The 22,771-nt window shown below is 34.9% G+C and overlaps 1 protein-coding gene across 1 annotated transcript; it reads right to left on the bottom strand.

Moving 5' to 3' along the window:
- Positions 1 to 402: 402 nt before the first annotated feature.
- LOC109686519 (calcium-activated chloride channel regulator 1-like) lies at positions 403 to 22,126 on the bottom strand. The gene is made up of 14 exons (XM_020163867.2): positions 21,968 to 22,126; positions 20,726 to 20,866; positions 20,413 to 20,560; positions 19,942 to 20,050; positions 17,092 to 17,272; positions 13,868 to 14,095; positions 12,846 to 13,070; positions 9,244 to 9,421; positions 8,003 to 8,103; positions 7,430 to 7,654; positions 6,800 to 7,070; positions 6,120 to 6,287; positions 5,354 to 5,593; positions 403 to 789 (listed from the first exon to the last, which is right to left on the bottom strand). The coding sequence occupies exons 1-14, from the start codon at positions 22,124 to 22,126 to the stop codon at positions 449 to 451; spliced, it is 2,715 nt and encodes a 904-aa protein (XP_020019456.2). The 3' UTR covers positions 403 to 448.
- Between the last annotated feature and the right edge of the window lie 645 nt (positions 22,127 to 22,771).

Raw genomic sequence — 22,771 nt, forward strand, 5'->3', positions numbered from 1 at the left:
CAATAAAAAAAATCAATGAATGAATTTTTTAGCATAGAAATAGAATAGTGTACTACATAACCTCTGGGGATTGCCTCACGTTTTTATTAGCATATAATATTTATAGAGGGGGATTACATTGTGACATCATTTACATATGTGTTTATAATATATTCTAATTAGATCTATCCCCTCCACCATTCTCCTTCTTCCCCCTCTCCTCATAAACAATTTCAACAGGTTTCATTAATTGAATGAATTGTTTAAAGATAGAAAACGAGTCATTTTGATTTACATTTAGTAAGTTAATGTTAAATAATTAGGAAATTTATAACTTAGTGTATTCACTTTTATATTGTAAAGTTTCATAGTAGACAATAAGTAGAGTAAATTAATTTTAAGTTAATTTTAAATAGGTGTTTACTAAGTATACATAACATTGAATTTCAGTTCTAATACAATTTCTAGTTTAAAATGTAGATAGAATCACCACTAATCCCCAAATTGCCAAACTGATTGCAGAAATCTTGGTACCCAGAGCAGGGACACTGGGTTCTGGTGACTCAGTGAACTTGGTTACTTGTGCAATGTTGGAAACTTGTGAGGTGAGATTGCCTTCATTGTTGGCTTGAATTGCAATATAGAACTTGGTGCCATTTTCAATTTTGAAATGTTCTGGCTTAAATTCAAAGTGTTCTTTTGAGCCAGCCTCCTTAGGTATCAGACCAGAAGTATTCACTAAGGTAGCATTGTCAAAATCTTTGTGGGGATCCAGGAAATGTGTACTGATTCGTATAATGTAGCTGTCAGCTGGAAAGCAAGGAGATGCATAGTGTTTGTCAGTCACTAGGATGACTTATTTTTAGAGTCTATCAGAAATGCACACTGTGGATTAGTTGTGGAAATCACAAACAGAGTTTTTGTCTATCTACCCCAACTTCTTTAACAGCAGAGTATGAACAGTTTTGAAAAATGTAGTTATCTAGGTTAGCAGTCTGCAAAAAACTGAAACTAGATCCATGTTTATCACCCTATACCAATATTAACTCAAAATGGATCAAGGATCTTAATATCAGATCCAAAACTCTAAAGTTGGTACAGGAAAGAGTAGGAAATACTTTAGAACTAATAGGTATAGGAAAGGACTTTCTCAGTGGAACCCCAGCAGCTCAGCAACTAAGAGATAGCATAGACAAATGGGACTTCATAAAACTAAAGAGCTTCTGCTCAACAAAAGAAATGGTCTCTAAACTGAAGAGAACACCCATAGAGTGGGAGAAAATAGTTGCTAGCTACACATCAGACAAAGGACTGATAACCAGAATATATAGGGAACTCAAAAAACTAAACTCTCCCAAAATTAATGAACCAATAAAGAAATGGGCAAGTGAACTAAACAGAACTTTCTCAAAAGAAGAATTCAAAGGCCAAAAAACACATGAAAAAATGCTCACCATCTCTGGCCATAAAGGAAATGCAAATCAAAACCACACTAAGATTCCACCTCACCCCTGTTAGAATAGCTATCATCAAAAACACCACCACCAACAGGTGTTGGTGAGGATGTGGGGAAAAAGGAACCCTTATACACTGCTGGTGGGAATGCAAATTAGTACAACCACTCCGGAAAAAAATTTGGAGGCTACTTAAAAAGCTAAACATTGATCTACCATATGATCCAGCAATACCATTCTTGGGATATACCCAAAAGACTGTGGCACAGGTTACTCCAGAGGCACCTGCACATCCATGTTTATTGCAACACTATTCACAATAGCCAAGTTATGGAAACAACCAAGATGCCCCACTACTGATGAATTGATTAAGAAAATGTGGTATCTATACACAATGGAATTTTATGCAGCCATGAAGAAGAACAAAAAGTTATCATTCGCTGGTAAATGGATGGAATTGGAGGACATCATTCTGAGTGAGGTTAGCCTGGCCCAAAAGACCAAAAATCGTATGTTCTCCCTCATATGCGGACATTAGATCAAGGGCAAACACAACAAAGGGATTGAACTTTGATCACAAGATAAAAGCAAGAGCACACAAGGGAGGTATGAGGATAGGTAAGACACCCAAAAAACTATATAGCATTTGTTGCTCTCAACACAGAGAAACTAATGCAGATACTTTAAAATGACAGAGGCCAATAGGAGAAGGGGACCAGGAACTAGAGAAAAGGTTACTGCGAGAAGAATTAATTTAGAAGGTAACACACATGTACAGGAAAGCAATGCGAGTCAACTCCCTATATAGCTATCCTTATCTCAACTAGCAAAAACCCTTGTTCCTTCCTATTATTGCTTATACTCTCTCTTCAACAAAACTAGAGATAAGAGCAGAATATTTTCTGCCTGGTAGCGAGGGGGTAGGAGGGAGAGGGAGGGGCAGGGGGGTGAGGGAGGGAGTGGGAGAAGGGGGGAGAAATGACCCAAACATTGTATGCAAATATAAATAAAAGAAATAATAAAAAATGTAGTTATCTAATCATAGAAAATTTAAATTCATTATCATAGAGCACCAACCCCCCCACCCCAGAATCTAGAAAAATTTATTTAGCATTTCTTATCTCCAGTTTTTTATTTGTAAAATAGATTTAATCATTCAGTTCATTCAACAAATATTTATTGAATGCCTACAATTCTAGTGGTAAGAATGATAAATGATAATGCATGTAAAGTGCTTAGCACAATTTAATAAGTATTAAATGAACAAATGTTTGAAATGTTAGCTATTGTAACTATTATTTTGTCAAGAGAGGAAAAGAGGAAACCTACATAAATGCTTCATTCCACACTAATTTTAGAAATCTACCAGGATTATAGATATAAAAATATCTTCTAGCTGGCCATATGACCCACATCTGTAATCCCAGCTACTCAGGAGGTAGAGATCAAAATTGTGGTTGGAGGCCAGCCAAGGCAAAAAGTTAGTGAGACCTGATCTCAACAAATAAATAGGTGTGGTATTTCATGACTGTAATCTCAGCTACATGGGAGGCATAGGCAGGAGCACTGTAGTCTGCTGCCAGCCAGTAAAAAAGTGAGAGATCCTATCTGAAAAATCCTATCTGAAAAAACAAATAGGGCTGGTGGAGTGGCTCAAGTCATAATCTGCCTAGCAGGTGTGATGTCCTCACATTCTGAAACATGAGATCAAAACATGTAAGGCCTTTTTTGGTATGAAGCCTTTGTAGTTTATGGTTTCAAGTATGTGCTAAGTAACTTTGATTTAGTTTTTTTCTAAGTCCAGCCTCCTACTTAATATTTATTTTCTCCATAGATATCCTTATTAGTCCTTTCTATCATCATTCACATAACGCCTGTGTTCTATTTAGTGAATCTATCTATCTATCTATCTATCTATCTATCTATCTATCTATCTATCTATCCATCATCTATCTCGTACTTTAATTCAAATATCCCATTGCAAAACTTTGCTTTCTTTCTTTCTTTGGTGGTACTTTGGGTGGTAGAGAGCTAGGTAAGCTCTCTACCACTTGAGTCATGCCACCTGCCCTTTTTGCTTTTAGGTTATCTTTCAGGTAGGGTCTTGCTTTTGCCTATGCTGTCCTCAGACCATGATACTCTTGTCTTTGTCTTCCGTGTAGCTGGAACTACAGGCATGCACTACCATACCCAGTTTATTTGTTGAGGTGAGATCTCAGTAACTTGCTCTGGCTGGCATCAAACCACTATTCTTCTGATCTCTAGTAGGTAGGATTACAGGCATGAGTTACCATGCCCCACTAGTTTTGCTTTCCTGACCTGGATCATATTACTTAGTTCCTTTCCCCTGCAGTATTCCTCTCTTTCCCCATATAACCAAATTTTACTCATTTTGCAAGGCCCAACCAACTTCTCATGAAGTCTTGGTCATGTATTTGCTGGCATTTTATTTGACTCTGCCATATGTTTAAAAATCATGAGAAAAAAATGTATTTCAGAAGCTGTCACCATAAGAGTTTTCAACATTGAAGTATAAAAGATCTGTTTGCGGCTGTTCTATGTTTCCTCTGGCTTCTAAGAGATCTTGTATTATGGCAAAAACAAACAGAGCTTTGGAATTGCTATATAGCGAGTGAAAGGCTAAAAGGCGTCGTTTTTCTTGAGAGAATCAGGGGTTTACTGTAATCCAGGAAAAGAGACTTGATAATGTGGTGTTTCAGGCTGTAAATTTTTGAAATATTTTATCAATGTCACACAGTGCTTTAATTTTCCTACCTTAAAGGCAAAACAAGACCAGCTTTATCCCATAAGAATCTGCTAGTCTACACAATACTGAAATATGGCAATTATTCAATAAATAACTGATTCAATTTAAATAATAAAACAAATAGCCAATTGAAATTTAAAGCAAAGAAGAGGTGATTTAAATTTTTTGGAAGTAGGGTAATTTAGCATTGGGAACTTTGAATAAATGAAATGTTTTAGCCTTGGGCTTTACTCAGAGTTCATGGCCAAATCTGTGAAACCAGTGAGTTTCTGCACATGTGAACAGCACCTCTCTCCGCGGGACATCTTCTCCTGCTTGGCTAACTACTCTCATTCTTCAAGACCCGGTCAGAGATTGCCTCTTCCAGGATTCCTTTTAGATGTAAGCTAGGTAGGCCCCAGGGTCTCACACCTGAAATCCTAGCTACTCAGGAGGCAGAGCTCAGGAGGATCGTGGTTTGAAGCCAGCCCTGGGCAAATAGTTCTCCAGACCCTATCTTGAAAATATCCAACACAAAACAGGGCTGGGGGAGTGGCTCAAGTGGTATAGTACCTAGCAAGCCCCGGTACTGCCAAAAAAAAAAAAAAGATATAAAGCCCATGGTTTTACCCCTCCATTGGAAGGAAGTCTGTGTCCCAACTATGAGCTACAATTTCACTCCATGTTTACAAAAGCCTGTCTCTTACTATGTTGTATGAAATTATCTGTCCACTGGTGTGTCTTCTATACATCATGGGCTTATTAAGAGTAGAGATTGTTTCTAGAAACTAATACTGTTTGAAAACGCAAAAATAAATGAATAAAATTGTGACAGTACAGAAATAGAAAAATATCCCTTGTCAGTGACAAAATGACACAATGGAAAGCTGTTATTCAGTCTTCAAGAAATTTCAGAATGGTTCAGATTGGGGGCAGTTTGGAACAACAGAATATGACAAGACTGGGTTAGAATTCTAAGTTACTAAATATAGAAATAGCTTGGGCCAATTCATATCTTTTGAGCTTCATTTTTCACATCTGAAAATAAATGAATAAAGGCCTATAGTTAAGACACTCCATAAATGTTATTATAAATGGGACATTAGAAATTTCTTAGCAAACAAAAGGGATTCTTTCAGAATATTTGAAAATATTTAAACAATATCAAGCTTACCTTTTCCTTTATCAAGGACATTGCCAGGGGCAGTCCATGAAAGTTGAATATGATCCCCTTTAAATACAGCCTCTAGGTCTGCAATTTTATTGGGTGGGAACACATGAGCATGGTTAATAGTAGGGGGCACTCCTGACACAGTGAATGACCCTCCAGAGGTGAGTCTGCTGAAGTCTTCTAGGTCAGCTGCTGCCAGGTTTCCTTTCCCTTCTGGTCTTGGTGGGTTCAGTGTGATTTTACCTACCCAGAAAAAAAGAGTAATTTTGTTATTCTTATGTATTGTCCTGTGTATTTATCTTGTCAGCTCATCTTGCATCTGTAGAGGGGTAATGTTGATTGATAGCAGACATTGAAAGTGATAGCTTTTAGTGAAAAAAAGGCTTGTTTTAATATTTTGAAATGAATGAGGAGACATTATGCTGTGTTAAAACATCTTTTACCCTATCTTTCTCTATTACATGACTAGAAATTCTTTGAGGACAAAGATTCTGTTTATTCATTTTTGTAGCTCTAGCATCTAGCATTGTACATGCCCCAAAGGAGATGGTTAGTACAAATTTTTCATTGTAAACAAAATAAACCCAAGGAGATGTTCACAAAGCATGTAAAAATGTAGCTTATGCTAGATCCACTAGTATGTTTTGAAACTTACAGATGATTACATAATCATATACTTAGATTGTCCATGGCACATTATATATATTTCAGTGTTTGTCATATGCAGCTTACCTAAGCAACTGTCTATTTCTTTTTTAATGCTACTTACCATTTTCAATGTAGCCAGGTATATATAGAGACTTGTTCTGTTGTCTTAAACTTAGTCTAGTTGTGGTTTTTCTTGCCTGGGCACGTACTTTTAAACTATATCTACCATTTCCATGGTAATCTGTAAAATATCTTGAGTAGATGCCATCATCCTTGACAGTATCAGCACCTTGATATTGAAATGTAATAATTAGTCATTCAGTAAGTAAAAAATGGCAATTATGACTGTCCATTTGTGCTGTGATGTCAGCAATTTGGGAGGAAGTTTAGCACAGTTTAAAGTACATGAACTTAATAATTCAACTGTATTGGTTCAAGCCTTGGCTTGCCCACATGCTAATCCCGTGATATTGGAAAAAGTTTAATTCATAGTAGGCATTCAGTTGATATTTGCTGTTACTATTATTTTACAAGAGAAATTTATCAAAAGAAGGGAAATATAACTAGAAGGGAAATTATATGTGAAACACTGATGTTAATGAAAATGGAAAAAAAATGGAACTCAAGTTCCACTGGAAAAGTAAAATTGTTCATGAAATTTAAGGAAGATTAATGTCCTTACATCCGTTTTGTCAAGATGCAACTAAAATCAATTCACTTGAAAATATGTGCATAAGCTACATACCCCATGGCTTACTCATGGAACCCCCTAGAAGATTTTTAAGTCCAGTGGAAGTTTACCTGCACCATTGTCCCAGAGCTCCAGTGCTACTTGATGCTCGCCTTCAGTTTCTATGATGGCTGTTACATTGACTCCCAGAACAGGCAAAAACCCTTGGCTGACTTGTGCATAGACAATCACTGGGCTGGGGTACCGAGCCGTGTTCTGTCTCATGTGAGCAGCTGCAACCACTGGGAGTGTGGTAAGACTTCTCGCTCGTGTGGTCACTGTCACTGTTAGCAACTGAGGTTTGGCGTGAGTGTTTAAAAGGCTGTAACTCCAAGCACCTGTCTGAAAAAAATAACTCTTTTTAAACTTTTGTTAATATTTTCTTACTCTTTGCTTAGGATATAAACTTTCTTGAAAGTTTAAACAGTTATAATTATTTTTGTGCTGTTGAGGATGGAACCCTCAACTTGTTAGACAAGTGTTCTGCTGAGCCACACCCCCAGCCCCAATAATGATTTTTAATATCTGATTTTACAGCTTGTAAATGATATGGGTGTGAATTTCTACATAGTCTATTTAACTCATCTTTATGACAAATGATCTGTTTGTCACTGTTTAATATTGACAGTGTACAAGACATCTTTATTTTTAATGCAGGAATTAATGAATAAAACACGGTGAAAATAAAAGAATATTCCCACCTCTGCAATGCCTGGTATTCGAAGACGGGCAGACTGAATATTTAGCTTATCCTCTTTGAAATCTGAGGTTTTATATTGTTTTCCTTTTGGATCTTGAAGAATAATTTCTGGCTTTTGCATTGTCCAGGTGACAACAAAGAATGTGTCATTTCCAATGGTGCTATCCACAGACACTTTACCATTTATCCATTTCTTCCCTGTAATATTCAAGACTTTACTCTCCAACTGTTACATAAATAAAAACAGACACAGAAAACCCATCTGTTATTGTAGGTAATAGAACATCAAAATTTAGTCAGTTCAGATTAATTTTAAGTTTGTTTTTAAGATTTCAATTGAAATAAGAATTAAAGAACTTTACAAATAAAAATTATATATAGTTATAAAGAATAGAAGCAACAGAAAATGTGTCTGTGTCATGGAAAATCAAATTCAATACGGATGTTTTTCTTTTGCACAACTGAAATATTCTTAGGCAAGAGATTTATTCATTAGAGATAAAAGGCTAATCATTAGGATAATAAGAATTTATTGCCACTGTGAGAAAGCAAATCATTTTCTTAATATACTCACTTGAAGAGCCTGCTGAGAGATGCTGCCACTTCTTGATGAAATTCTACTGAAAGCATCAATGAGGCCATTTATATCTTTATTGGCATAAAAACGATGTCCTCCTAAAATAGAGTTATAAATGGGAAAATCATATTTGTTGTGCTATCATTAATATGCTTTAAAATCTACTTAGTATTTCTTTTTAAACTCTAACAAAAGATAAGTTTCCAAGAACCTTAAAGACTTTCTGAGTATCAGTGTCCTAACAATAATCCTACAATAACTAAAACCTTAACTGAAAAGAAGTAAGAGTAAATGAAAATTTAAAGAATAGGTCATGTTATCTTTCTTTTTAAAAATCAATCTATCATCAAATGTAAGTTCGTGTCACATTAATAAAACTGGTGTGAGTACTAAATAATGTTACAAAATGAAATTTAAAACAGTTCCTATAAATCAGCTGCCTGTTTTCTAGTTAGGTCAAAAACACACCAAGGCAATCAGAATGAAAGTTTAGAATAAAGTAAAAATTGATTAAGTGCAGAAAATAAGTAATACAGAAGTTAAGGAAAAGAGATTACTTGAATGTGAGAAGTGTGGATAGATTTCAGTGGGTAAGAATTAACACAAGTGACTGCCAGAAATATGACAATCAATATAGATCAATCAAACTAATAAACAGCAGAAAGGCCAACTGGAAGGTGATTGAAGTAGCCCAGGCAGGGATTTGTGAAGACTGGATTAGGATGTGGTAGTAGAACTGGGGAAATACAGAAATATCCCAAATTAGGTTTAGTGAGATTTGGTGGAAGCAGAGTGGGACCATGGAAAGAGGTTTGAATTAGCCTTCATGGCTCTAACTATGGTCTTGGGCAAATCATTTCTAGTCTCTAGGTTTCCATTTTTGCATCTAGAAAATAGGGATGTCTAAATCTTTACTGTGGTATTGAATGGTATTTTGAAATTGAATAGTAATTATGGACTTGAAGGTGAGTAACCATAGAGAAAGAAGTTTCTGTTTAGTATATATTAACAGAAAGTGGGTGACGAGTGAATGAAGACAGCATATACCGAATGATTTGAGAAGCTGATATGTGAAGAAATGGAGGAGTAGGGACAGAGCTTAATTTGAAGAAGGAAGGGACAAAAATTAATTTTATTATAGAAAATTTTTGAGCAGCTTTACAGCTTTTGGAGAAAACCCCTGCTATGAGAGGGACTAAAAATTTATTTTCTATTAAAACTATGTTCCAAAGCTTTACCTGTCATAGTTGATAGGGTCTCTAGCTCTTTGGCAGCTGCAGGTCCCAGAGCAATAGTGTGGATAATTGCACCACTTTGTTTGATCTCCTCAAAGCATGAACTTATACCATTATCTTCTCCATCTGTTAGCAGTATGATTTCACAACCAAAAGTAGTCTGGTTACTGTAGATAATTGCCTGATGATGAGAAGTTAGGTCATTAATTACAGAAGGTCATTTCTGAATAAATTTAAAGTAAGAAAAAACTTGCTTTTTAGTCTGAGAACTCTTTAGTCTTATACCTCAGAGTAAACAAAAGGAAACTTTTTGCATTATCATTCCAGGCTGAGGTGGCATATGAAAATGAGTATGATGTGCAGATTTTCTTTTTCTGTGTGTGTTTATAGTTATTTTTTTATTGTCATATTACTGTTGGGGGAACATTGTGATGTTCACAAAAGTGCTTACACTATAACTTAGCTAAATTAGCATCCTCCGTCATTCTCCGTTACACCCCTACCTCCATTCTGGAACAGTTTCAGCAGGTCTCATTTTTCCATTTTTATACATAGTATTTCCACCATATTCACCCTCCTAACCCTTTCCGTATATCTCCCCCTCTCCCACTGATACTTGTCCCCAGACAGCACCTGTTTTACCTTTCTGTTGTCCATTTCTGAAAGAAAGACATTTTTGTTTGTTTAAGATATCTATACAGAGAATTTCATTGTGACATTTCTGTTTATGTGTGTATTGTATCCTGAATTGGTTCATCCCCTCCATCTCTCTCCTTTCTACCTTTGTAGTCTTCTTATGGTGATTTCAACAGGTTTAAACATTCTATATTCGTTCTTGAATAGAAAGTACATCAACCATATTCACCTTCTTAACTTCCTTCTTTTACCCTCCCTTTCCCATTGGCTCCCTCCCCTACGTGTGACCTGTTTTTCATTCTTCTCCTTCATTGTTTAGGTGTCTGTTTGTTGTTTAGTGGGACTTTTGTCTTGGTATTATACCTGTGCATGCATTGTGCTTAAGTCAATATAACCTCCCTCCACTGAACTTCCTTCCCCTTTTTTCCCTATCCTGTGTTGCTTAACAGTTTCCAGTGTGTTTCTTTGTGTCCTGTTTCTACATAGATGTGATATACTTCATTATTATTTATTATCTTTTTTTCCTTCTTTGGTCTCCTCCCATGGTCTCCTCTACCAGACCTACTTTTGGATGCATGTATCTTTCTATGTATATATAATATTGTTTATATTTGTATTGGGCCTATATTCCACACATGAGAAAAAAATGCAGCCTTTGGTTTCTGAAACTGTCTAACTCCAGTCAAAATGATGTTTTCCAGTTCCATTCATTTGCCTGAAAATGACAAAATTTTATTCTTTGTGGCTGAATAAAATTCTGTTATATATAAATACCACATTTTCTTAACCCATTCATCAATTGTGTAATGTGTAGATTTTCAAAGCTAGACTCTTAACACTTCTTAGGTCTCTCAAATATTCCTATTACCCAAAAGAGGAAGAATAAAGCACTTAGAACAATTCCTGACACAGAGTAAGTACTCAGTGAATATTGGCTGCTGTCATTACTGAAAGTGGGCACTGGCCAAGTAAACTCCATTTTGTTTCTCTGCCACATTAACCTTTTATTCCCTCTGAGACTCTTCTCTTCAGTTACCTTACATTCCAGGACTGATCAGTCATGACCAAAAGTGTGTGGGCAAGGTTAAATGATATGGTATGTGCCTTTTTAATGCATTTTATTTAGTCTCTGCTACAGAATCTTAACATTTCCCAGGGAATAAAACCTTTGACTTGCCATGAAGAAGCAAGTTTATAAGTTTATCAGTAAATACAAATATTTTTTCTCTTTTCCCTGACTTCTGTTAAGAGTATTAATTAAGAGCTTTGGTGTTAGATACTATGAGAGTAAATTCCAAGTCTGTCATTTGCTAAATAGAGTAAGTAGTGCACAGTCTTTCTCAAGATTTACACACACACCCACACCCCCCCCCACTCCCCCAACCCCCCTACACATACACATCCATCTTCCCCATCTGTTAATAGTATAGTATCTGAACCAGAAGTATTCTGGCTGCTGGAGGTAATTGCCTGATAGTGAAAAGCTGGGTTATTAATTGCAGACTGTCATTGTACCCACACACTCAGAAATACAATTTTATAGATTACTTAGTGTAGATTAAGTTTATAGACTCTAGAGACAGAAAGACCAGATTTTAAATCTCAGATCTGGCAATTATTGGTTATACGTCCTTGAGAAAGATTTAATTGCTCTAAACCTCAGTTTCCTTTTTTATAGCATGCACATAATAATATTACCCAGCTCACAAAGTAATAGTAAGGATATAAGATCATGCATGCAATTATGTAGCATATAGCCAATACATGTAAGCTATTATTGTTATGATTTTATAAGTAAAATGCTTACATATTGATACAGTTTTGTTATGTAATTAATACCACCTATTTATAAATTTGAATGTGATTTAGAATCAAGAAAGCAATAGATTTTTGTGGTCAAGATATTATAAGATATATACCAAAATATATTAAGAAAAACTATATGTGAACTAATATATGTAATAACATTTAGACACTCCTTATATAGTCCTTATCATATTTTGGAAGTGAATATGTATGTCTGTATACTACTACATAGTAAGAATTAGGATAATTATTATCATAGTAGTCCACCTTTCTTAAGCATTTACTGATCTTATAGGTACTGTTGATACCCATATTACCTGGGTAAGTAAACAGGCTTTCTGAGTTGAGTTACTTAGACAATAATAATAGAGGCAGAATCCCAGGCTTTTAAAGCCAATATTCTTTATGACAAATAGATACCACAAAGAAAGTTAAGAGATGATATCAATGGGTAAGAGCAGCAGTGACCACTTGAACTGAGGCAAGCAGAGGATCAGTGAAGGAAGTAATTTTCTATTTTAGTAGCTTAAACATGATGATAGGTGGGCTTAAGTGGAGGCTAACTTGTGTTATAGAAACCCAAATGAATATCGGAGGCAGTTGGGTACAGTGCTTAAAAGGTGCTTCTTGTGTGTTGAGGTCACAATTTTGATTTCATTAAACTTCTATTCATGTTATTGGGTATGGTCCTACACTGCTTGAGGAGGGAGCTTCCTTTATCTCTGTGATACTTAAGTGTCAGTTTAAATTGATGAACCGGGGCTTTCTTTAGCCATAGTGTACAAATGTTAGTAATTTTCCTCTTCCACGAACTCTTCAATGGCATTGTTCTCTACTCATGGAAATTCAGACTATGAGAATGCCAGACAAATGGGGAGCTCCGTGATAACTGTGTGCCTCCTGGATTTTCCTCCCCTTGCAAGTCTACTGTCCAGTGCCACTTAGACCTGAGGAGCACATCAGTGGCACAAGGGGTGCAAAGAGGCTTGTGCTGCAAGCATCGATAGGACGGGCTGCTTTTTTTCCCCCCCGTAAACAATTTATTTTGATGCGGTCAGGATATTATTAAATGAGGAACCAATGAACTCACGACCCTTGTTGAAGGTAAATAGAAAACATGAAAAGAAATGGTAAAAAATGTTAAATTAAAAAAATTTTTTTACCTGGAATCCTGCTTTTAGTCCACTACAGATTGAAGTTCCACCGCCAGCATTTTGAGGCAGGTTTTCAGTGATCTTTAGGTAAGCACTATCATCAGTTATTTTTATTAAATTATTTTGGATTTTAGCAACACTATCGAATGTGACCATCCCAACCATAGATTCCTTTTCAATAATTTGAACTAAGAACAGTTCTGCCGCTTGATTCATTCGAACAAGACGGGCATCCTGTAAGAAAAAGATATTTGAACAATCCCTGAGTCTCTTCAAAGCTTGATGGATTAATGAAAGACAACGTCATCCATGGGCCATAGATCATGGTAATGACTGATATATTAAAAAATTTAATTTCTTTGTTTTACTAAAAAATTCACGAAAAATCTTTGAAAAAAATCAGTTACTATTCTTATAAAAGCCTTAAAAATCTATACCTTTTTATTTAACAATTATATATTCAGGAGTTTTTCCTAGTGAAATAACTTAAAAAGGCATACAAAGATGTTCATTACAATGTATGTTTTAGTAGTAACAATTTGAAAATCTCCAAAATGTCCAGTGGGATTGTTTGACTAAATTATATTATGTACATACAATCTAACGACTAAGATTTGTCTTTCGTTAATCAGTCAAGCTTTGATGGATAAAAATAATATCACAAACATACAAAATATAATCACATTTTTGAAGAGGGAAAAACAAATACATTAACAAAAATAAGACTTGAATGACATGTTGAATGGTAGAATTATGAATGATTTTCATCTTGTTCAATTATATTTTTTCTTGTTCGAATTAAAACTTAAGGAATAAAAATTCCCAATAATCTAATAACCTTACAGAATAATTATTTTTATTTTAGCAGGTTGTCTTCTAGTACTTACTTATATAAAATCATTGTGCTAAAATTTGTTACAGCATAATTATATATGCTAGTTAGCTTATTAGAACTAACCCTAAGATTAAATTTCTATTAACTTACATACTTAATTTCAGAGAGTTAGCAAAAAAAAAAAAAACTGTCTTACTGCACTCATGCTTCCAGATTTATCAAGTACCAAACAGACTACTCGTTGTTTGGACTTGAGCAATGAAAACATAGGATGAGGTGGTACTTTTGTTTCTGTCATGGGAGATACATTCTGAAAGTCAGCAGAGTCTTTGATTACATCCCATGTGCTTCTGTGGTTGCACATTTTGTTTTGTAGGTTTGGAGCTTCTGTATTGTGTGTTTTTTCTGTGCAAAATTCAGTTACCTGGAAAGAAATAAATCACAATATGGTAATGCAATAGCTTGTGAGGCATTATTTTCTTTTCCAACCAAGTATGTGGTTAGCTATCATATACCCTCCACAGATTTTTATCTTCTAACAGTTAAAATTTACTTATCAAAAATTCCAACATCTGCTGGATATTGGTGGCTCACACCCGTAATCCTAGCTATTTGGGAGACTGAGATGGGGAGGATCATAGTTCAAGGCCAGCCCAGGCAAATAGCTCACAAGACTCCATCTCTAAAGTAACCAGAGCAAAATGGGCGGGAAGTGTGGCTCAAGCAGTAGAGTGCCTGCTTACAATTGTGAAGCCCTGAGTTTAAACTCCAGTCACACCAAAAGAAAAAAAAATCTGACATCCATTTTGCATACTTGAAGTAGAATCAAAGTAAAGCTATCATTATGTACTGCTGATATTTTTGGTGGCTCTTTTAAGTATAGGTAGATCATGTTAGTGGAGGATGGTGGCAGTTTATGTTACCTGCTTAAATTAGCTTCTTATTTTACCTTCTAGACTTTTGGGGGAACTCAAGTCTTCAATTAAGTTTAAGGAAAAAAGAGAGAGTTTATGGAAATTATATATGTCTCCTAAAAGTGAAGTAGAGAAAATGGCTTTCTTTGTTTATGTTCTGTATCTTCACAGTTGATTGAAAAACTTGAGAACAGGTATTCTAACAATCTGGATTGTTACAGTCTCTGGTGAATTTTGACATAATTGGCAAAAGTAATGAAAGGATAAGGAGAAAATGAGGAAATGTAATTATTTCTCATGTAGTGGCAAATGGTGAATTATAGCCAATAATTTTGACACTAATGAGTGTCTCATTACTATAAAATCTGTGAAAATTCTTCAAGTTTGAAAGCTTAGTAACTTGGAAAAATATTCTCATAGACTAGATGATTCAGGAAGACAATGATCTTACAGTAACCTTCAATTTGTAGAAATTTTAATAGTACCATTTCATTATTGTAGCAGATGATCTGCAGTTCCACTCCTGGGTATGTACTCAAAGGAAAGGAACTCAGTATGTAAATAGATATGTGCACTCCTGTTATTTCTTGTGGCACTATTTACAATAGGCAAAATATAGACGCAATCTAAGTGTTCATCAGTAGGTGAATGGATTAATAAAATGTGGTATATATGCACAATGGAATATTATTCTGTCATAAAAATGAAGTCCTGTCATTTACAGATACGTGGTATATTGTGTAAAATAAGCTAGGCACAGAAAGACAGATGCTGCATGATCTCACTCACAAGTCAAAACTAAAAAAAAGTCAATTTCATAGAAGTAAAGTAAAAATAATATAATAGTTAACAGTGACTAGGAAAGATATGGGAAAGGGGATATATGGAAGGTTGGCTAATAAGTACAAAATTAAAGTTAGATAGGAGCAATAAGTTATAGTGTTTTATAACACTATGGCATGTTTCAAAATAGCTAGGTGAAAGGATTTTGGATATTCTCAATACAAAAAGGATAAATGTTTGAAGTGATAGACATGCTAAGTACTCCAACTTGATCATTATTCATTATGTATACCTATCAAAATATCACTGTGTCCTATAAAATTATTATGTGTCAATTAAAATAAGTTATATGTCAATTAAAAACAAAAAATCAGAGAGATTGAGCTTATTCAGGGAAAGAGGCAACTGGTTATTTTCCAAATATTTTATACGTTTAGAAATTAAAAATTTAAAGCTTATTTTACACTCACCTTGTGCTAAGGTCAATGTTAATACTTTATTTTTATTAGTGCTTGAAAACCTAACAACAATAATATTATGAAGTATGTAGTTTGATTTCCATTAAAGAAATGAGTGAACTAAAACTCAGTTTTAACAGGTTTTCCACAGTGACACAGCTTGAAAACAATAGGTTAGGTTTCCATATTAAATCTGACACATGTTCTCCCTTATATGCGGATTATAGACTTAAAACAAATGCAGTAATATTATTGGGCATGGGCCACACACTAAAGAGAGACCACACATGAGAGGGATAGGGCAAGGGAAGGAAACCAAAAACGTGAATGTGGTTGATGTGCTCACTGTATAGGAACAAATATAGAAATCTTAAACTGGCAGAGACTGTTATGGGAAGATGGTCTCTTCACCACCTTAACTACCCCAAGGTAGTGAAGAGGTCTGGTGGAGATGAGCCAGTTTGGGTCGTAATATGTATATGCATGGAAATAACACAAGGAATCTCTCCGTATAGCTATCTTTATCTCACACTAGCAAAAATGCCATGTGTTTTCTTACTATCTTTTATTTTTTTTCTTCTACAAAGTCAGAGAACAAGAGGGAAGAACAGATTTTGCCCCAAGGTGGGGGAGGAGAGGAGGCCCAAATAATGTATACACATATAAATAAATGCAAAAATGATAATAAATAAAATAATCCCGACTCCTGCATGCCTGTTGTTATAAATTAAACTTTATATATTTAAAGCAGCTATTTCAGGTTGAGCATTAACTTTGTGAACTTGTCCTCTTATATGTACTCTAGGAGACGGGCCTGTACATTTTCATACTACATTAACAATAGATTGTTGTGCTTTAGTGAGAAGATAATGGAAAATCTAGAATATTAGTCCCTTCTAAAGTTCCATTGTAGATTACTTTAGCAAAGTACTATGACTAATGCTTGGGAGAAGAATCAAAAGAAAGGTAGTTGCTGTAGACATAAGTCCAACAGAAATCAATGAGGAAGAGATGTTCTAAGAATTCTGTGACTCCACTGAGAAGAGTACAGTGCTGCATCTGAAAAGAAAGGGGTTAATAAGAAAAGTGGCATGATTTCCAGGTACACCCTGACAGGGGCTGGAGAAAATGACCTCTAATTAATTATATGAGTAATTTCCTTCCTCTCTTTCAGTACATATAATATTGCAGTAGAAAATCCAATTTCACTAATTAATTTTTTTCCTAGGGGTTCCTTTGCAAGACAGGAAATAGAAGGTACTTACAGAATCAAAACTTTGCATGAACATTATGGAGTCCTTTGCAGTCTGGGATTTGTCTGGGATAAATGTACATTTTGCTTCATACAGCCCTGTCTGTGAGTTACGTCTGCATGACCTTGTTATACAGCTGCCTCCCTGACACTGGTTGAAAACCACATTCATACCAGTAATATGAGTGGAACATCTGTGGTAAAAGAGTTAGATCATATTATATATATGAAGACTAGGTAAATGAGGAACACAGACTAACATCCTAAAATCTTTATTTCAGTGACTACTGCTGTAGGTTATGCACCAAACATTCCATTTATTATTATTATTTTTTTATTCACATGTGCATACATTATTTGGGTCATTTTTCCCCCCTCCCCCCCTCAGTTCCAGGCATGTTCTGTTGTGCCTTATTTATTTATTTATTTATTTATTCTTTTATTATTCATATGTGCATATAAGGCTTGGGTCATTTCTCCCTCCTGCCCCCACCCCCTCCCTTACCACCCACTCCACCCCCTCCCTCTCCCCCCCACCCCCTCAATACCCAGCAGAAACTATTTTGCCCTTATCTCTAATTTTGTTGTAGAGAGAGTACAAGCAATAATAGGAAGGAACAAGTGTTTTTGCTGGTTGAGGTAAGGATAGCTATACAGTGAGTTGACTCACATTAATTTCCAGTGCGTGTGTGTTACCTTCTAGGTTAATTCTTTTTGATCTCACCTTTTCTCTAGTTCCTGGTCCCCTTTTCCTATTGGCCTCAGTTGCTTTTAAGGTATCTGCTTTAGTCTCTCTGCATTAAGGGCAACAAATGCTAGCTAATTTTTTAGGTGTCTTACCTATCCTCCTGTTGTGCCTTTTTTGACAAAAGTAGGCACAATATTTTACCCCTACTTGCCATATATTTTAATAAGAACATTAAACATTCATTGTTTATTAATGTGATTGTTAAATATATTGTCTTTGTGGCTTTGGACTAAAGAAGACAATTCCTAATTTATAGTGATGTTGTAAAGATTAAATGACTTAAGAGTCATGAGGAAGAGAGTCAACACCATGCTTAAAATCCTTTTTAAGTTTCCATGTGTGACATGCAAAGTTTTATTTTTATAGTACTTTGTAATTTACATTTTGAGAACCTATGAGCTAGACTGAAGGAAGAAATAAAAATAAACCACGCACGGAAATCCATGTATGTATTCAAACCGTTGGTCTTCATGATAAAGATAATTGTCAAATGTCTGGCATGGAATGAGGGTGGGGAGTGGGGGATGGAGAACGGGTAAGTGATTCTAAAGAGTTTCTGTGTATATGCAGAATTTCCTCCCATTCTTGGTTATTATTAAACCTCACGATATTAGTCCGTCTTAGATCAATATCTCTTTCCTTCTTTGTCTTGGTGGGACTGAGGTTTGAACTCAGAGCTTTGCCTTTGCAAAGCAGGCACTTTACCACTTGAGCCGCTCTACTAGTGCTAGTCCATTTTAATAAGTACATTTGTATTGTAAAGATTAAGGAAGATGGTAAACAATAGCTTCCAAGAGAGTCAGCTCTGGAGTTAGCCTGAAAGTTGAATTTACATGTGATGAGACTTCATCAATTTAAAATGTCTGACACATAAATAGGAGTGCAATGACTGTTGTTTTAGTCCATGTTTGTTTGTTTTTTTTTGACCAATATATCTCTTTTTATAAGAAAAATTAACTTATCAAGTATTTTTTTGATAATTCTTTATTTAGCTTAGACTTTATGCCAGGCTCAACGCCAGGGGATTAAAACAAAATTCACACATATAATCCTAGCTACTCAGGAGGCGGAGATAAGGAGGATTGCAGTTTGAGGCCAGCCTGGACAAATAGTTCGAGAGACCCTATCTCCAAAACACCCTTCATCGAAAAGGACTGGTGGAGTGACTGAAAGTGTAGGCCCTGAGTTCAAACCTCAGTATGGAAAAAAAAAATCACAGTCCTCAAGGATCTTAAAGTCTAGCCAGAAAAAAAAATTACATGACAATACTGCATGAGAAAAACCCACATATATTACTATAGGAGCTGTTCCAAGGGCATCTAACCTTAAATTTAAGGAAAGACATTTACAGAAGAAATATTTAAAGGATGAACAGGGATTGTTTGGGCAAGGGAGGAGTTTCATGGGATGAAGGTGGGAGAAATGAGTGCCCTGGGCCAAGAGCTCAGTCTGAATGAAAGAGTGAGGTCACTCTGGAGACCAAGTATACAACAGAAACAGACAGGAGAGTCTTTTTCCTAGCACTCCTCTTTCATCTAATACGTTTTTCTCTCAAAGACTTATTTCCTGATTACATTGATACCTATTGTTTTTCAGTACTTTTTGAATACTCAATGTGCTTGATAGCTTTAAAGGCTTAAACCTCATCTGTTTGTAAATAAATAAGGCCTGTCTATATCTACTCCCAGAATTGTATTTCTTAAAAAAATCAACTATTCTCTTACCTTATGAGAAATACTTTGTACTTCAATTGAAAAGTAAAATATATTTACTTAGATTTGAGTAGATTCACCTTAAAAGTTACAGATTAAGCAGAACAAAAAAGTGGATAGAGTTGAACTCCAATTCTCTCATATCTCGGGACTTAGCTTTTTCCTTTCTCTTCTGCCTATAACATGTTAGCAGAATTCCTGTGAAAATTGAAATGATTCCCAATTCCTGATTATCTTCATTCTAAAGTGGAATCCCCAGAATTACCTGGATACATACATAATGGAACATGTTGCAATTAACTGATGAACATCCAACTATTTAAAATAGATTTTGCCTAATATAGAGAATTGAAGAGTCATAAGTGAAAAGATTGGAAAACAGATTTGTTCAATACAGTGATACCTTGTTGCTTCAACAGTGTTCTTTCTGGAAATATAGAATGGACGGTCCACATTATACTCATCAAATATCCCCCACCGAAGATGGGCCCACTCGTGGACAAATACTCTGCCTATGAGAGAATATTGCCATTTATGAATTATAGTTACAATATTTTAATACAGTTTCTTTATATTTTAAAACTTTCTGCCCATCTCCCAACCTAACTGAATCAAGGAACTCTAGAAATTGACACTTTTCATTAGGTAAAAAAAGTTGAAATGGGTTATTGGTAAAAAAAGTTGAAATGGGTTATTGGTAATAAATGACTCATTTTGTTAAACCCATATGCACAAAGAAAGTTGAATATAAACATATTTTCAAAGGCATTATTAAACACCTATTTTTCTCTTCTTAAAATCCTTTAAAATGTCATTAATCACAGTGTTTTATTTTTTTCTATTGGGAATAAGAATATAAAATTTGTATCCCTACCTCGGGGCCCATAGATCATCAGGTTGTTAGCCAACAGGAAGTTTGGAGTAAAATGTATATATTGTCCTTTCTCTCCACATTGTCCGTATTGAAGTGTGTAGGGATCATCTCCATATTTTAGGTAAGGATCAGCAACTATGACATCTGCCTAAAACACAGGACAAACAAAAATAAATTCTAAGCGCAATAGAAACGAGATTTTAAAAACAAGAACTTTTTTGTAGACATTAAGAAGAGTTATATTACTTACTTTATGACTAAATTAGTGGTTAGTAGTTACCAAAGGTTATAAGTATTAATAAAAAATAGCTACCTGTTCATATGATTCTTGTTTTGGCATTAAATACTCAGACTTTGACTTCCAGGTCACTGGAATTAAAATGCTTACATTCCTGAAGTAAAGTCTTCGTTTGGTGGCATGAAATAGATAAGTAGAAGCTTCAGTTACCATGTCCTGATTAAATGAAAGGTACTTTGTGGTAACAATTTCACAATGAAATGAGCATAAACGTATATCTACAAACTAGTAGAAGTGAACCAGAGCTCCTTTTCCTCCAAATATTTTTGCAAAGATTAACGAAAAAAATGGAATATTATTGCTCCTTTCCAATCTGTAAATTCATATGCCCCAAATCCACTTTGTTTTCTACCTGTCCACACCTGCAATCAACAGTATGAATTAGAGATGGAAACAAGGATGCTAGGTGAGCTACAAAAGTTATGAAGACTGGGAGCCTACTGGCAAGTTGCTTATTTAAACAAATAGAAGTTCTTATAATTGGGTTGTTTAAATAAATTGGAGGTTTAAAAATTTGGTAGATTATTAAACTTGATATTAATTAAAAACATTTTGTTGGATTTATTTTGAGTTATTTCCTCATATAGGGTATATTCATAAAAGACAAAGTTTTATCAAGTCATAATAATAAAAATATAAAAGGTCTGATTGGCTTTAGGTCCCAGTTTTGCCACTTGCTGAATGGCTGTAATTTCTCTTATTTATATGACAAGAGTAAAAACCCTTGCTCTTGACCACTCACAGGGATATTAAGAAGATCAAAGAACATAATATATACTAAAGTGTTATATAGAAAATGTTTTTATTATGTCAATATAAATATGATTAGGGAGCTAACTCAACCTCAAAAGTATGTAATATTTTCTTTAAGATAAGATACATAAAATTTTGAAAGTTTTCCAGGGATGAGCAGTATGACCAACTGGAAAAATGTGTAAGATAATGAACCTCTAGGTCTTACATGCGGATTAAATATTTAAACTTTGTAAAAGTAACTTCATTAAAATAAAATGAGAACAGTTCTCCACTTGCCCTAAAGCCTTTCTGTTATCTTAACTAGTTGAAAGAAATATTAGTAGTTTTAATAAACTACTAAGATTAATGTATAATAAATGATAAAACTAAATAGATATTAATCCTAGCAGTTACATAAATGATGAATAATGTCAAAGCAACTACTTTCCAGAGTGTGTACATATGCTGAGGTAGAAATAGTTACTGAAATAAAAACATATGGATTATGAAATTTTCTCTTACCTTTATGTTTTCAATGAGTTTTTCATCTTCTGGTACACTGGGGTTAATTGCAATGACAATGCCATCATATCCATTGTCACTCAACTTTACCATTGAACTTTTCACCTCAGTGAGGAGATGCAGGGCTAAGCATAGAATAACTTTCAGAACGAACCCCATTTTCACACATTAACAATTGACCTTATAGAAATGTGAGGAGGGTATTTATGTGTCTGCTTAATGGAGGAATTTGAATCAAGACCAAAATATTTGCATAAATTTGAGGTAGTAAAATACTAAAATTTCTTGATGAACTTCCTTATTTCATTTATTCTAAAGGTATAGTTGTAAAGTGGCAACAGGGATTATGCCAAACACATTCGTCATACTTTCTAAGACAGCTAAGTCATTAGGTATTCATTGAATCGAGCCATTCTTTTAGATTGTTTGTGTAGATTGTCATCCTCATAGTGGTGGGTGGTTATCATCATCATCACCATCACCACCACCAAATAGTATTAGAGATTAAAATCCTCAGGATCTGCTTACAGAAATGACCTCTATAGAGAAGTGAGGAACTGGAATCCAAAGCACCAGGAAAGAGCAGGTGAAAAAGTCATGTATTAAAAAACAAAAACCAGAAAGGGCCTGAAGTGGGAGTGGCAGTGGCTGTGAATTAAGCGTTTATGTTTTTCTTTAGATGGGAGTGTTATAAGTACAATGGTTCAAAACAGATGTGGGTCAAGGAGAAAGCTTTTTTTATTACCTTCTGTGATAACTACATATTTCAGTTTTCAAGTATCATTGTAAGTCCTTAAGTAACTT

This window comes from Castor canadensis, chromosome 7 (assembly GCF_047511655.1).
Source record: "Castor canadensis chromosome 7, mCasCan1.hap1v2, whole genome shotgun sequence".
Classification (NCBI taxonomy): domain Eukaryota; kingdom Metazoa; phylum Chordata; class Mammalia; order Rodentia; family Castoridae; genus Castor; species Castor canadensis.